This window comes from Corvus moneduloides, chromosome 7, assembly GCF_009650955.1.
Source record: "Corvus moneduloides isolate bCorMon1 chromosome 7, bCorMon1.pri, whole genome shotgun sequence".
NCBI lineage: Eukaryota > Metazoa > Chordata > Aves > Passeriformes > Corvidae > Corvus > Corvus moneduloides.
In genome coordinates, this window is record NC_045482.1 from 12,106,976 (window position 1) to 12,124,273 (window position 17,298).

At 38.9% G+C, this 17,298-nt stretch overlaps 1 protein-coding gene and 1 long non-coding RNA gene across 5 annotated transcripts in view; one reads left to right on the forward strand and one right to left on the reverse strand.

Moving 5' to 3' along the window:
* The window catches only part of LOC116446752, a 31,343-nt gene that overhangs the window by 1,044 nt on the left and 13,001 nt on the right, over positions 1-17,298 (forward strand). For 2 of the 3 annotated variants that reach the window (XR_004241356.1, XR_004241354.1), the window contains exons 2-4: positions 12,400-12,461; positions 13,659-13,818; positions 16,845-16,979. This is a non-coding gene — a long non-coding RNA (uncharacterized LOC116446752). Of the gene's footprint in view, positions 1-12,399; positions 12,475-13,658; positions 13,819-16,844; positions 16,980-17,298 lie in introns of all 3 variants that reach the window. The other variant, XR_004241355.1, reaches the window with a different exon arrangement.
* TMEM237 (transmembrane protein 237) lies at positions 136-16,191 on the reverse strand. Of its 2 annotated transcripts, none has more exons than XM_032115088.1 (13): positions 16,147-16,191; positions 13,700-13,731; positions 12,774-12,784; positions 12,210-12,266; positions 10,777-10,890; positions 10,282-10,396; positions 9,564-9,724; positions 8,813-8,936; positions 7,651-7,842; positions 6,647-6,720; positions 6,069-6,162; positions 4,790-4,911; positions 136-2,863 (listed from the first exon to the last, which is right to left on the reverse strand). In XM_032115088.1, the coding sequence occupies exons 1-13, from the start codon at positions 16,174-16,176 to the stop codon at positions 2,796-2,798; spliced, it is 1,194 nt and encodes a 397-aa protein (XP_031970979.1). In that variant the 5' UTR covers positions 16,177-16,191; the 3' UTR covers positions 136-2,795. The 2 variants fall into 2 exon arrangements, with proteins under 2 accessions (XP_031970979.1, XP_031970980.1); XM_032115089.1 differs by lacking the exon at positions 16,147-16,191 and adding an exon at positions 14,478-14,748 and having other exon boundaries at positions 144-2,863.

A 17,298-nucleotide genomic window follows, 5' to 3' on the forward strand; every position in this document is an offset into this window, starting at 1 on the left:
CCAGCCTCTGATCAGGCTGGACTTTGTCCACCCAAGTCTGGAGCAGCCCCAGACAGCCCCAGTCACCCATGCCAAATCCTCAGACAGACTGATTTATTTTAAACAGACTAAACAACTGGAAACAAGACAAAGTAATACCATCATTTCTATCTAGTTTACAGCAATTGTTTAATTGTTTCATATATGTAAAAACAAGAACTTGGCACCAACATATCTGTAATTTTTTTCATAAACACAAATGCAGTAAAAACGATGATATGGAAATGCACAAAGGCATTTCAGTTAAGGCTTCTACAAATATTGCATGTTCTATAATTAAACATCAATTTTGTAAACTTGTTCTAAAACTTTCCAAGAAACTAAAAAAAAAAGCTCAGTTAAACTCATATTCCCCTGTGAGGCTTAATTGAATGAAAAGTATTTTGTAAAATAGATAATTAGCCGTAAAACTGTTTATTGTTTTTATATGGCAACCTCAAAACTCATTAATTTAAATATGGATATACTCGGACCCTCCTAAAAAGATACACTGGAAAGGCAAGCCTGGCTTAAAATACTGATCACAGTAAGTTCATTAATTCAATCCCTGCTCAACCATCTAAAAACTACTATATTTCACAATAAGAATTAATCTGGCTCTTGGCTGGCATCACTTTGTCCAAGGGATAGCTGGAAGGCCAATTCCTAGTATTAATGTCAGAAATCAAGCAAAGATGTTATCCAAGTTTTTCCTGTACTAATGTGATGCCTTAGGACACTTTTGCTGAGCTCCGTATTTTATGGGCAAAATTATACTTCTGACCATACCAAGATGAAAGAAGTCACGTAGCCATGCCATTAATAATCTCATCTTCAGAGGTCAGTGATTCTGCAAGCAAACACACAACATCAGGAGAAAGCGTGGTGGCAAACTACATGGGAACACTTCCTGTCTCATCCTTCATCTCCTACAGCCAAATGATGGCAAGAACATCCAGTGCACAACTGAAGGAGCCCAGTACCCTGAATTTCTCCATTTTAATGCAGTGCCAGCTATAATTTAGTTCTAGTTTTACAAAAATACAGACACAAGAGCCATAACCATTTACAAAAGAGGTTAAGGGCTCCTTCCCACAACAAACTGAATGCCTCAGAATCCAGCCAACAGCTGTAGAACATCTTTTAGTTCTTGTAGATCTCTTTTCTCTCCCTGTCAAGATTACCACAGCATTTAAAAGATGTCATGAACACTGAATTTTTGAGTAACTTAAATTTGCTGAATGGACACAAGAGAACACAGGTCCTCAATAGGGCCCTAGTTATTCACATTCCCATGTTTGTTTTGAAGCAACTCAGGTAACAGCACAGAAAGTTAGCACACAAAGCTTTGAAAGCTCTTTGACATTTCCTTTCAAGTCTTATTTGGCTACTCTTAACTTCACTACTAAAAAGTTCAGTAATTCTTCACTGAACTTTTGACAAGTGTGCCCCTTTTACAACCACCCACAGACACACATATTACATCAAACAAGGCAAAATCAACATGTTAAGTAACATATTCAAACAGGTTTGGGGCTTTAGGTGATGTTTTCTTGATAATTGGTTTTCAAACTAGACCTTGTCTGTGTCTACTAAGGAGATCATTTCGTCCTGCAATATATCTGTATTTATTCGTATCTGCAATGCTTTCATTTGCCACTATAAAGGAAAAGGGATGTTAGTTCTCATCAGCAAAACCCACCACCTGCCACAGTTACTAATAGGTCACTGCATAGAAGGTGGATTGCTGCAGAGTTTTTGGGTTGCTTTAATAAGCATTTTCTTGTAATTTTAGGAACAAGTTTCCCATTCTATCCTATCACAAACCAACAATTTGGCAGAAAACAATCTCCATCAAAACAGGTAGAAGTAGGAACATTTTAAACATCTATGAAATCCAAGTTTGTTTAGAAATAGCAGTGAATAAAACGATTGCTCTTGCCGTACTAGGGAAGGAGAAATCAGAACACTATTCTTGTGAGTGGCTTTGTAATAGTTACACTTCCTGACTGCTGAGAAATTAGAGGACATGGATACATCCTGTTGGCAACACAAAAACACCCTGTTGGATTAGAAGATGTATTTAACTGACCAAATTCTTGCAATATTAAAACTTCTTCGTCTTGTATCTACATCAACCTGTAAGAACTTGTTATCATCAAGATCTTTGTCAAGAGAACTAAATGAAGATTAAAAAAGTGTCCTCTTCTATGGATTGTTAAACAAAATCCCTGTCAATTTAATCCTTTATTCTAGAAAATATTTTTTTATGAGAAATAAATGTAGATCATTTTAAGCTTACTAACTTGGTGGGGTTTATGCTTCCTAACTCTGTTTTGTTATAAATTTTCCTTAGATTACTTTTGTCATAAGATTTTTTTTTTAACCTCTAGAAAATATTTAATCGAATCAGATAAGCTAATTGCTGTCAGCATTTACTAACAAAAGTAGGTTGTTGAAGACTGTATAGCAGTCAAAAAAGCACTGAACCTGATCTTCTGCATCCCTCTAGTGTCTTTGGCTATGTAGGTAGCAATATTTACAAAATTACCTTGACTTTATGCACTAGGGATAATCTGCTTTGTAAAATAAAAAGCAAAGTATAAAAGTTTTCAATCATATTTGGAAACAGTAGCACACATATAAAAAGATCAACATTAAATATATACAATATAAAAATACATTTTTTTCTTTATGAAAATTATAATACATAGCTATAATACACGACATATTGAGCCATCAGTCAGAGCTACAATATTTGCAGATTCTTGTCCCACTTATGGCTGGACTCTGGGTATGACATCTCCCTGAGGAAATTCCTCAATTTCGGAATGAAACATCAATTCTAAAAGAGAAAGGGAAGAATTATGTTTTCTTTGAAACTTTCACCTGAATACAATTCCATTATTCCTGAAAAGCACCCTAGCATTCTCCCAAGCCTCCTGCTTTTCATTCCAATATATAATCAACAACTCTGCAATGGCAAGGGCCACCAATGTTTTTAGAAAACTATTGCTCCCCAAAATTAACAGAATTGGTGACAATGTTAGCAGCTGATCATGTGTAGCACCATCATGCATTCAACATGGAGACTGAAACACAACTCTGAAGTAGACTGAGGGATTGTTAAAGTTCTGAGAGTGTCAGACTCAGGAAGGAAGACTTCTGTTTAGAGGCTTGTTTATTTTTAGATGTCTCTGCTCTGTGTTTCACAGTGTTAAGTTAGCAGCACTAGAACCTGGCTTAGGAAGAATCATGCATGAATGGTACTTGCTCACAGCTGTCACCACGGCACCTCAGGCCTGGGAAACAGCCCGAGGTCAGCAGCGAAGAACTCCTTGTGAAGAAATTGGCTATGCACACCAAGCATCTCATGAAGTAGCCCTTCTGCAGCTCTGTGCGCTGAGGGTGGAGTTTTCTCCTGTCTGGGTTCTACCTATACTGCACCTCAGCACAGGAGTGCTTTCTGTCTTGCTGCCTGCACATCCAGCATATCGCCCACTGTTTGTCAACAGCTTGGCAGCATGGTAGTTACAGTACATGCAGTAATGTGGTTTATCCTCTCAAGTTTGAGAGCCACATGATTGGCTACCCCATCCTTAGCAGACTAAGCTTTCTCTGCTATTTGGACTAAGTCCTAATCAATTTCTCTCTAGAAATTTCTGAAGTGGTGTTCCAATCTTAGTAGGCACATGTAAATACCAAAAAAATTAATCAAAACCTGAGTAAAATTCTGCCACTGGATTCCTCAAGCAAGTCTTTATTATTTAAAACATGGGGTTTAAATATGATTTAAGCATCTATTATAAATTTTAACATTGAGGACCGTAAAGGCTGCCACTTAGTTGTTTGGGTTTTTTTAACTCATTAAATGAGTTATTAGAAATAAACATAGTAACTGGAGCCAGCTGAAATACAGACACCTGTACATTAAAATTCGAAAGTAATTTGAAGGGGCATGTTGAATCCTCAGTCTCCCAAACACAAATCTGTGCTTCAGTTCATGGTTTTCCTAGGATATCTGTTGACTTTTAAGTTGAAACTTAGGATTTTTATGTACAGCATACCTTCAAGTGACAGGCTGCATGCACTTGACAGGAATGCTGAGTTATGACACACCTTTGGATCCCAGGTGGAACACAAAATGAAGAAGGCCTACTTTCTAGCCAAGTTTCTTCTATGAGAAGAACCTGCTTGCCCTCTCCTCCAGCCTGAGCAAGCACAAGCAGTCCTCATTTGAAGTCCTGTTCTGCAAGCAAAAATCTGACTTTTCAAAGCTTGGGAGTCAAAGCCTACCGCAATGTTCTACTGAAAACAATACTGAACTTGTAACACATTAAGCACTTGCAGAAGGAACATTAACAACATTAGGGACTTTTCTAAGGCATGAGTGGAATAAATACATTTCAAATATTTAAAATACTATTAAAGTATTTTACATTATTTTTCTCTTCATTGAAAAGAGACACTGTGTAATGTTTCAAAATTCATGTTGCTTCAGACAGGATAATAAAGCGTTTCTTTTTGAGTTAATGTTTATAAAACTAAACACAGACGCTAACATTCTAAGAAGCATTTGCTGTGGAAGGTTGCTAGGAGATACTTGTTCTTCCTCAGTTACGAAATTTCTCAGAACTAGCTTGAACACCAAATGCAGAGCACAGCACATTAAAAAAAACAACTTGAATTAACAACATTTTGCCTATTAATTAATAGGCTAATTAATTAATTAATTTGCCTATTAATTTCCTACCTTCTATTAATTTCCTACCTTCACTGTGGTCTAGCTCTGGTCGGGAAGACAAGAAGATCCAACTTGTTCCAACTAGAACAGACACTACGAGATTCACCACAACCCATGAATGAACAATTTCTTCCTCTGTACCTGCAGTCCTGGGAAGGACACATCAAACCATCAGCCGTCACTGGTACTTAGAAGTTACAATAATAATTTCAACAGAGTATCATCAAAACAAGTTTGCTAAGCCAGATGTGAAAAGAGAGCTACTTGTACCATCATGATGGTCTTGCATTGCAAAGGCCTGGTAAAGAGAACAATTACCAAAGACAGTGACTCAGCTAAGAAATCCGATAATCTCATTGAGAAAGTCCATTTGCATATTTCAACAAAAAATTCCTTTCCTTGGTCAAGAGAAAGAAAACAAAAATCAAAATGCATGGTCAAATTTTACAAAATGCCATCAGTCAACCTTATTTTTAAGCACTTGCTCACGAGTCAGCAAGGCACATGAACAGCGAGTCAGTAAATCTGTGTGGAAGCCAATGCAAGGACTTGTGCACAGATGCTGCAGGGTGGATGAGATAGGATTTTAAGAAGGAATGATTTACACTAGCTGAAACTTCTTACTGTTGTACCAGTAACAGGTTATGGTAGCCTAGAGAATCTAGGCTTTGTAATAAACAACTCAACAAACATTTATATAGAAACCCTAAACCCCTGTCCCCCCCAAAACTAACTGCCCAAACCAGCAAACTTTCACGTAAGTGCCTTTGTTCTACTTCTCCTGGTTTACTTTAAAAACTCATGCTACCAGAATTTAAGTCTATTAATAAGTACTCCAGAAAGTAACAGTTTTGGATGGGATCACCTAACATGAAACAATGATTTATATTTAAATGCCAGCTGTGTCCGCTATGCCCATGCATCTGTGGCAGACTCCTTCAAAAACAGTATTGACTGTCTATAGAATGTCCTGCCCTTGAACCCAAAATGGTTACCTCAGTAGGGTCCCACTTCTCAAGCAAAAGAGGTTCTTAAGGTTCCTGCCAGATAACATTTCCAGCATCATTCCAATTCTTGTTTGAGGTACAATGGATTTGCAACCAATGTGACCAAACTCATCCTTGAGTTTTTATTTTTCAGTGAAAATATCAAATATTCAGGACAAGCTCAAACAAAGGCAGGTTCAGAAATAAAATCCTTCACCAATAATTTCTTACATATCTTCAACTGCTTCAGTCTGCCAGTTTGACAAGGGTCCCTAAGTGAGCTATGTTATAATTTACAGAAGTGATTTCTTGTTTCCTACCAGATACTGCCATTTTCCGAAGGTGGTGTGTAGAGGTTGATTCTGTCACATGTCATCTGCTGGCTTAAGGATAAGATAAGAGCCGCAAAGTACACTGGAAGAAATGGAATTAGTAGTGTCAGATACAAACTCACAAAATGCTGTCTCATCATGACATGGTACTAATCACTACATTTTCTTTCCTTTCACTCCACTGCCTCCAGTGACAGTCTCCTCTAATTCATTCCCTCTTCTTTAACATTCCCCTGACACATCAAAGTGGTTTCTGCACTTTTGCAATCCATGAGCTACATCAAAGGTTGCATCTTGTGATTCTGGTTTTTTGTTAGGTTTGTGTTCTGTATTGAGAAATGGAAAAGAACTATCTCACTAACAGCCTTACTAATGCTACTATTGCAAATGCTTTAAAAAATATGGAACAAACTGTTTATGGTCTTTGCTACTATCAACTACCGAGCAAGTAATTTATTCTAAAGCAGAAAATAACCTGGGAGGAAGATTTCACTAAAAAGTGTGTGGAGGAGTTTTCCATTTACCATGTTTTCTGGACAGCTTCCTGTCCACTTCAAAATACTTACAGAAAGCAGCTAGTGCTGCTGCGTCTAGGGTAAGAAAGCCCCTCAGTGCAACCGATGCTTTTGCCAAATCAATCCTGGTAACAAAATCCAAAGTCATTAACATAGCCTAGTAAGACAATCATATTGTTCCTCTAACAAGTATTCTATCGTTCTTTTTGCAAGGTATTTTTTCTGCTTCTGTAACAGTGTCTTAATATACAACTACATCCCACATATGGCAATGGTCCCCATTATACCAATTCCAAGAAAGACCGAAACAAACGAGGATGTTCCATGAGGTCTGTAGCTTTCACACTGCAGACTTCCTGAAACAGGGAGAACATGGTGACATCTGTCCCCTCTAATCCTTGCCATTCAGTTCAGTGTCCATGCTAATGTAACTGCTTTCACTGCTTACAGGAGCAAATATGAATAACTTGGGACTCCTCCCTGCCATCCTTCTAGGAAAAAAAAGTCACCATTTTTTCCACAGCACCAACTCCTCTCCTGGCTTATTTTACCTGTAACTAAAAGAAACATTTGTAACATCCATGAATCTAGTCTAGTTTATTATCTTTTTTGAGCTTCTTTCTTTTCATTCCCACTCTTAATCTGTAATGCAGAAACCCCAACTAAGCCAGGAAAACTGTTCACACAGCTATGTTTCAACCTTGACTAGGGAATGGATTCATATGAAAAGCAGCCTGATAGAAACATTTGTTGTTCTCTACCCCTCTTCACAGTCCCACCTCCAAAAAGCAAGTCAGCTCTTATATTTGTTTCACCTCCTGATCACACAAACAGCAGCAGCACACTGAAGCACGGTGCAAGCACTGGACAGAAATGAGTACCAAAGGTCTGGATGCACAAGTACACCCTTTCTTTGTACAGTCAGCCATAAGAAAAATCATTCTTTAAGCATATCAATTAAATCATCAACAGCAAATCAAAACGTGCCATAGAAAGGAGAAAGGAATATCTTATACACAAATTATATACACCTTTCAAATACAAATATATTTTACCTGTCAAAGGCTGAGACTGTACTGATAGACAGCAACAAATAGAACAAACTTTGAGCTGGATATGCTATTGTCTTATACTGTTCAAGCAGGTTAGAAACCATGGAAAGCTCTTTTCCTGCCAAAATGTAAATAACCACGATGTTCCATACAGCATAACCAGCAAGGAAGCCATGGGTGAAGAGGCCAAACACCCTGAATGGAAGAAAGAACATTAGACCAGTTTCAACATCTTGAATTAGCTACAGATAGAAAAGGCCTATTAATCCATCTGTTCAACTCCGCTTTTCAAAGCCTTTCAGAGATTGTTTCTGAGTGCTTTTTTGATCTAGTTTTAAAAATTATAAGCAAGAGTTCTGCTTCCTCCCTTCACAGAGTGCACCAGAACCTGAGAGCTTAAAGAAAACAAAGATGTTTTGCCTTCCCTTCATTACAGCTACAGGAATCAAATACTTTCACTTGTAGCTGCCTGTAGTTTTCCAAGACCACTGCCCCTTACACTTACACAATGTTCTAACTTGTCCCCAAGGCAATCTTTTCATTATCTTCATTGCTAAGGAAAAGCTTGAGAAGGAAGCACAAGCTTCCAGATAAAAAACCAAAGAAGAAAATGGCTGGTATCTTCCCATTCTCTATCACAATACAACCACCTATTAAAAAAATACACAATGTTTTTGCTGTTACGTGCAAGCTTATCCCCCCAGTCCAATTTCACTCCTCCCTATTTTTCACCAACCAGGATTTATCTTTGAGAACTATCTGAATTCAGGTATTTTTATTCTAGTGATACACGTGATGGGTCAGTCTTACTTTCTAATGCATTTCTGTAGGTGACTAAGATTTTGGTTATCAGCTCAATCTCTTGCTATTCAGATTTAGTCTGAATCTTTGCAATACAGCTTTCTTAGTTACTCTTTTTATAAGCTGTATTTCACAGGTAATGTCTAAACTAGAAATACATTCTCTTGACAACAAATACCAGTAAGAGGACGGATAAACTTTATACCTGTTGCATCCTGAACACCGTTTATTAGGAATATCCAAAAGAAATAAAAATACGTCACAACTATAGAGGAAAGACACTAATTTTCAGGGAGGAAAAAAACCCAAACCAAAACCAAACTCCTGATTTATGTTTATTTACATCGGAATATTTATCTTTCACCTGAAACTTCGGTGCACTGAGAGAGCAACATCTCTGGTAGTCCATGAAGCCTTCACATCCAGAAGTACATTGATGTTTTCAGTGGTTTTAATAAATTCTGCACGGTCAGCTGCCTGAAAACGCCCTGAAAGGATAAAGAAATAAGTTTTAGAGAGCTCTGTTTCCTTTCTTCATAATTTCTCATTAATGCTTATTAGTGTTAAAAAGCTGTAAGCATCAGAATTCCCATTAGAAAAAAATTTTTCCCCACTTCCTGCCCTTTGTCAGCTTACACTGATACAGGATTCCTCTGGTCAGAGTGATGCATCCTGGTGGGCCAGGCTATGGATTTAACAACGTGCAAAGCACTTCGGGAAATTACTCATTGTTCCCTGGGACAAAAAAACCCCAAACAGAACAACAGAAAAACCCCAATACCTTGCAAAAAGACTTCCACTTGAAAGATTTTTTGCAAGTAATCATTTCTTCTCAAGGTACTGTGACAATATTAAGTCAAAAGAGCTCAGCTGGGTACTTTGAAACCTTTTTCACCCCCACCATGGAATTAAAAAATTCAACCAAATATACCAGCACAGCAACACTAGCATTCACTGTTGAAAAACTATCATGTATATTTATTTCCAAATTTTTGTTTTGGAAAACTTTAAAAAAAATTCTTCCTAATACTACAGTATTTGGATTTTAGATACAAGAATTCTTCCTTTAATTGCAAGAATATTCTTAAATTACTTAAATCACTAGAAGAACTTACGATTTTTTTCAACAAACACTTTGCTAACAGGCTGACTAATTCCAGTGGGAGCAGCAAACACAGGCTGCTGATCTGGGCTCTTTCTGTGCTCATCTTCAATGATGTCTTCCTCCTCCACTTCCAGCTCATTGGAACTGTGCATTTCAGCTGGCCGAGGTTTCCTGTTGGCACAGAACACACAATGGGACAGAGAAAGAATAGGAAGTAATGTGTAAAATCCAAAGGCTCCTACGAACATTTAATATGTCTAACCTGACTGGTAAGAACTGATCAGGCTATGACCTGTATAATATTACCCTGTTTATAATTTTAAGGACTAAGGTTCTCATGGAGTTAGTTGACTAAAACTGTAAGATTAATTCCATAAGAGAGTAACAATTAGAACATATTAGAACAATTGGGGAAAAAATACTAACTCTCATAAAATTAAGATAGTAAGAATGAGAGAAAGTAGTTCCATATTCTAATTTTTTTCGTGTCTGTGACTGAACTATTAGGCTCATGAAAATGTATTCAGAGCTGTAATGCATCCAGGTATGCATAGAACAAAGAAGTGAAAAAAGTTAGATCTTGACCCTGGAAAGAACTGCACACAGGCTGAATGGTATTGTGGGCTTCAAGATTTTTCATTTTTGTAAAATGACAATGTAAAATGCTCCTCAGCCACATTCACTGTCACAGTTATTCCAAATTTTGAGCTATACTAGTTTTGTCTCACTTTGTTCTTTTTCTCTGTTTGCGGATCACTGTTTCTTCAGCTTCAGGGACATCCATGCCATTTCCATTCTGAAATAGGGATGCCACATTTTGCTGGGTAAAAGAGGTCTCAGAATCTGAAGATTAAAAAAAAATAACCCAACATGAAAGTTTCAGAGCTTTCATAAAAATGGAAACACATTCACCTAAATACGTAAATAGTTATTATATAAAAAGAGTGGCAAGAAAAGCAATGATCTTCTGAGCTTTGAATGATATAAAGCATTATATAATTTCCAAAACACTATTGCCATGACTTTCGTGGAGGTTTGTACCCTATGCAATCTGAAACCAGAAAGTGAAACTCTAAGCTACCACTCACCCAGAGATTACTTTCAGCTGTTTTAAGTAAAGAAGCACATGAAATGTTTTAAACCACAATACACATTGTCCAGTCATATTACTGTGTTACAAGTTTTATTTACTGCTCTTTCCCATCTACAACTATTTCACATACCAGTAGGTACTTTCTTCTTCTTGCGTTTCCTCTGAGGAGGGGCATCAGGAGGTTCAGGAGTCAGGGGCTCACTGCTTTCAGACTGCCGACGAACCGCTGCTTGCACAATGCCATCTAAAAACCATATGAAAAGATCCAGCAGCCTGAATTCAGAGCCACTGAGAAACAGGCAAGAGAAAGCTGCCCTTTCCTACATTGTTGCCCAGCTGAGAAACAACTGAGATGAAAATGCATTGGCTAGGAAATATAGGAGCTGGGAATCAGTGACGAGAAGCAGAAATAGACAAAGGTATTTCACTGTAACAGTTTCATGCTCAGGAGGGAATTTAAGTACTCAAGAAGTAGCACAATTCTCATTTGGGCATACAGCAGAGGACTGCCTGAAAAAAATCCACCACAGGGAAGAACTACACCTCTATATTTCTCTTTTCTATGTGCAAAGATTATAATGCAAGGAAAAATTAACAGTTTATTACAAGGTGATCCACACAGATATATGCTAAGGCAAAATGGCATCACATCAAAGGAAAATTTAAATGCTAAAAACACAGCACAAGAATAAAGAAGGTGCAGAACAAAACCACAGAAGGATATTTACTCCAGTCTAAGACATGAATTACTATACTTTGGAGGAATTATATTTCTGTGAGAGGTTAACATAAATTCATATTATAGTGCAGTAGCATCAATTTGCATGATCAGATGCAGAAAGACAAAATTACTTCTCCATTTTACATCACACATATTTTTTAATAGCTCTTTCAAGGACTGCAGTTTTTATGGTAACAACTGAATCTGTTTCCACTTCAAGCTCAGGCTTACCCACCTTTTATAAACCTTTATTGTGCTAAAATGCAAAATTAACCAGCAAAGTAATGGCAAAAGTCAAGGTGTACTTTGCACCATCTTTCAGCTCACTGAAAAAAACAGTAAACAAAACTTAATCCATAGGATATCCTGCTAGCAACAGCTCTACTTGTTGTATTTAAAGGTCTGTCAGTGAGGCCTCACTTTTAAGCAAATAAAGGACGTTTACTCATCAAACTTTTACATGGACCCATGTCAACTGTTTACAGAAATCCACTAGATCCTATCAAAATAGATCAGACTTACAATCTTGCTTAAAACAATATGTTTGTTCTGCCGATCTGTTTCTTGTAAAAATACAAAGCTCTGATGCTAGTCATCTTTGAGAATCAGCTCTTCAGTGATAATGGAGTGATTAACTTGTGACTTTATTTGGCCAAGAATTGAAATTGAGTCAAATTGCTAAACGAGTTTCATTTCAGTTCATTCAAAAATTCAAGTGCTTAATACACTCAGCATAAGCAGCTTACAGCTGGAAATGACTATTTAATGAATTACGCAAAGAAGCTAGAAAGGAAAAAATAGCAGGAATAAAAGAAGAGTTTTCAGTCTTGGAAGGACCTTACCTAATGGAGTCTTTCCTTTGGGTTTCCTTTTTTTGGGACGACTCAGTGGAATTTCATCTACAGAACATAAAACAGAAGTATGGGTGCACAGGAAGGAGAAACCTCCATTTCCTTTTTTTAACAGCCGTCCTATTGCAAGTTAAGAAATAGATTCTTTTTTACAAATTATGATGTTCTTTGTCTTTTACAGGTAAAACGACAATTCACCAGTTCACACAAGGAGGAGGAGTACAGAAGATGTAGGAAAACAGGGTAAGAAATCAGGGTAAGAAGTCTTATGTGCATCAAAGGCTCAATACACACACGCATGAGCGTTAAGTGATAAACTGAAATACTCTGAATAATGCTCTGAAAAATAAACTTACTGTTTAAAGCACAGTAACAGTTCAGTTACCTTAATGGAAACAGCAAACATTAAAGAGAGCAAAGAAAAACGACAGTTCTAACAATGGCAGCACAGTTTAAATTATCAGCCTGCATGTAGGAAAAGGCTCTATCTTTAAAGAGAGAAAGAGTCGCACCAAAAGGAACTACTAATGTTTGTAGTTCTCTTTAATAACTCACCTTGGTTTCCACTTCGTATTGAAGAAGAAAAGTTGTTGACGAGCAGTGTAAAAAGATGAAAAGAAAGTTAATTTTGAATCAATTACAATTCACAACCGTGAAATTCACACTGCTGCTTTTATGGTTCATTTCCTTATCCCCGCTCCTCTTTATGAGCAGTTGTGTACAACGGGTTAAGGGTACAAAGCAATCAGCAACATTCAACACTTGTTAGTGACTATGCACAGTTTCTTGATTGCCTAGCTGGGGATCAGATTAAAAGCTTTAATCACCTGGCTAATTAAAACTTGTCTTACTGCCTGATATATAACAAACCAGAAAATGTTATGAAACATTTGAGCCCATACATCACTAAAAAGACACTATCTGTCGACAATCATAAACATCGCATTTATTTTCAGGTACTTTGAAGGAATTCTGAAGTACCATGTCATAAAAAACTATATAATTGCTTTTCCTTCCACACTGAAAAAAAAAGCCCAATTTTTTCTCTATGCTACATCAAACTAATAGATACCTATAACCCTGTTAAAGAATATCTAGTCTAATTGCAGAAATTCCTGTTTTAAAGGATTTGTGATTCAAATAAACTAAAGAACCCAAAATAAAAGAAAGAGAGAGGAAGAAGAGTAAAAAGGACAACAATTAAACTATACTAGACATTAAAACCGGAATATTTATCTAAAACATTTTAAAGGGTTTAGCTCTCATAAGTATTAAAACTGAGGCAATATGGTAAAATTTCTTGGTTTCTGTAAAACTTTTAAATTCCTTGCATTCCTTGTAAAGCATTTTGGGGCAATAAATTAGCAAGAGAAGCAATTTTACTACTCAGATGTTTATTAAACTTATTTCTCTTAATGTTATTACTTTCAAAATCTGCAGTACAGCATCATGATCAGTTCCACAGAATGCAATGATTTTACCTTGGCACTGGAGGAAGGGCACGAGGCGGGCACTGAAAGACAAGAGTGACAAAAGTCAACTTCTGTCAGTATGAAACCACCTCTCAGAAAACAGCTTCAGATCAGAACATCCAAGGGATGTTTTGCTCTGTATGCCTCCTAAATGGCCAAACATTCCTGATGGAGATGTTACATAAAAGCAGGCTCTTTTAAGATGCTGGAATAATATGCCTTTACCAGAGTTCTGACAGGCACTGCAGTAGGAAACTACAGCTAACCTCGGCTTGTGAGGCACAGCTTGCATTTCAGCTTCAATAATTTTCACTTTTCATGTAAGGTACCGCTTTCATTAGAAAGCTTTTTAGTCCTTCTATTTAAATATCAAAATATTGCAATAATTTAAGCATTGAGTATAACTGTAGAGTACACAACATGAGCTAAGTATTTTCTATTAATGAAGATGTAAATTCAGAACAATAATAAAAACAATAAAAGGACGTAAGCTCACTTATGAAAATACTTTTAAATATTATAAAATAGGAATTTTCTGTATAATTTTGAACATATTTACCAGCAGGTCAAGCAATTAAAATCTAAAAGTATCTCCTGATAATAATCTGAAACTGAGCTCGTACCTTTCTCTCATCTAGAAAAAGGAGTTAACTTTCAGATTTTGTACTACACAATTATATTGAAAGAATATACACAAAGAAGTATTTCCCATGCTCAGAAAATTCAGTTAATACCAGAAATAAAAAGGGCTGTAAGACTGGTAAGACTCAAGGATCCACAAACTTACCACTTGTTTCTTTCCCATATCATTTGAAGTCGTTCCCTGAAAGAGGCACTGTGAACTGGTCTATGCTCCCCCACACTGCTCACATTGAACCTCAGCTAATTCTGAACTAAAAATAAACTTCAGGCAGCCAGGATTAGCTGGATGTGAATCTTCCTGCCCCTGGGTCAGGACCCAGAACTACACCCATTTGAAACAATGGCAGGTTGTTCCACAACAGCAAATGTTACTTGCACTAAAAAAACCCGTAACTGCATGCTGGTACAGGTTCCTATATGCAAATTTTACATTGGTTTGTTTACCCAAAGCAAATGAGATGCCTCATGCAAGGAAGGGTTTGTAGGATTAGACCTCAAATCTCTCCACCTGGATTTTGGCCATGCTGAAGACTGACAGCAAGTGCCATTTACACAGGTAGAGAACTGCACACCCTAAGTGGCACCCAGCAAACTGGTGGGGACTGGTCTGTTGCTGCCTGTTCTGGCTGGTAAAAAGCTGTAAGTATCTCCACACTGGTCACACTGTACTGGTGCACTGAAAGGGAAAAACATCTTGGTAAAGGTCAGATCTCATTGCTTTTATTGTTTCCAACATTCTTGTGGCAGTAAATATTAAATGTTTAAAATACTTGGTATTTAAAAAAACTAAAAGCTAAAAACCCCATAAAAACAAACAAAACCTACAAACCTTTTATACAGCATTCACTGCCTGTGCCATAGTATGTCTGTATTGCATAATACCTCTCCATTTTATTACCGTCTACAAAACAACTGGGAAGTGCATTGACTTCTGTATCATTTATTCCTTGCAACAAAGGAAACCACATGCTAGTAGCCAGCGGTGAATACTCATCTGTCCATCCGTGTGACAGTCCCTAGCTCTGCCACAGAGCTATCAACTTTGGTCTATTTCACAGAGTCTGAAGTAACTCACTCCAAACTTCCTAGAAAGGGTGAGTTTGGGGACAGGTTCCCATGGACATTTTGTTATTGACAGAAGAGCCGCTGAGTGCTCTAACGTAGCCAACGGTGCTCCCGAAACCGAGACTCCCACAAACCAGGCACCCACTGCCTCAGTCAAACCCTGTGTTTGCACACCTGAGCCAGGCCACAGGTGGGACGCACCTGGAAACTCGGGGAAAAACGAACTACCCAGCCCCCCGGCTGTCCATTCCAGGATGCAGAGCAGAAAAGGTTTAAATGTCCTCGATGCTTTAAAAACACTGAAGCAGCCTTTACAGATCTGTTAAAGCTTTGCAGATTTTCTTTTGAGAGATTTATATGAAAAAACACGAGGAAATGCTTGCTTGCCTCCGCAGCAAAGATGGGCAGAAACGTGTGACCCTGCGGCCGGTTACATCCCCCCTCCCGCGGGATGCAGCAGGGAGGGCACCGCCGCCTCCGCAGCGGAGCGGGGATGTAGGAGCCGCGCTACCAGGGTGCTCCGCTACCAGGGATCTCCGCTCCCGGAGATCTCCCCTCCCGCGTCGCCCTTCAGCTCCGCCTCCCCGGAGCAGCGGCTGCCGGGGAGCGCCCCGCCACATCCCTTCAGCAACAGCGCTCAGGCGGGCCAGGCTGCCACCGCCCTCCAAGCCCACAGCCGGGCCCCCCGCGCTGCAGCCGCACGGAACCGTTCGCGCCCCCCGCCCGCTCCGGCCCCCCCGCCCCCTCACCGCGCTGGGGCCCGCCCGCCGCGCCGCCATGGGCCGCGCCCGCCCAGCTCCGGCTCTGCGGGGAGGAGCCGCTGCTGCTTCCGCCCCGCGCCTGCGCCCCCCCAGCGCCGGGAGGTCCGGCCTCCCGTTTCCTTCTGGCTACGCCTTGTCGCCCGTGGCTCGCTCAGCAGAGCCAGCCCAGCCCCTCGGCACCGAACGGGGGGTGTCGTCTCTCGGGCTGCAGACAAGCAAAAGCAAGGGAGAAAGGGTTCTAAACTAGTTCAGCTTGTAGCCATGGTCACAAACTGCTAAATGAAGTTCTATACAGTAATAGGAAAAAAACGAAACCAGAACAAAATACTAAAAGACCCACCAAAAAAGAAGTAAATAACACATGGAAGAAAGGCAAAGAGAAAGAGTTGACAAATGCTGGACTAGGCAGAAGTGGGGAAGCTGGTCGTGGACCAGCAGCGCAGAGCTGGGTACTGTTTCACCCTCCGCCAGTACTTAACCCACGTCAATGGTATGTTGGGGCTTCGGTCTCTCCCATTTTAACTCTAAAGAGGGAATACAAGCCCTGGCTCTAGAACAAGCAGGCATCCTGAGGGCTGTAATATTTGACTTTAAATAATCTCTTTCTAGAGTGCTTAACTTGGTTTTGTTGATTTTCCTCCAAGATTAGGTAGGCTAACAAAATAACCATCTGTGTACCCAGGGAGCAAGACAACTACAAATCTGAGGGAAAGAGAGTGAGGAACTTAACTTGCCACAAGCATTTTACCCTTTGATGAGGAGAGAATGCTACCACAGACCAAAGCAACAAGAGAAAGGGTTCCTGACGATTTTCCTCTTTGGTAAGTCCATGTTCTGCCAGTTTATACTCACTTGAGTTGATGAAACAGAAAAGACACATTACATGTATAATGAAGATAACTGGGTTTTGGAGTAATTCATGTTATGCCAACACCGCTCCGATCTTAAAAGGTAAAAATTATTAGCAGCCAATCTAATCTATTGATTAGAAACCAGTACCTTCATAAATAACACTCTGCTCACAGACAGCATGCAAAAAAACCACATTCTGACTTAATTCCATTTGTAAGAATGATACCATTTCAGAATGTAGAGGCATCACAGTACCAGAATGAGCATAATACAAAGAAAGGAAAGGAC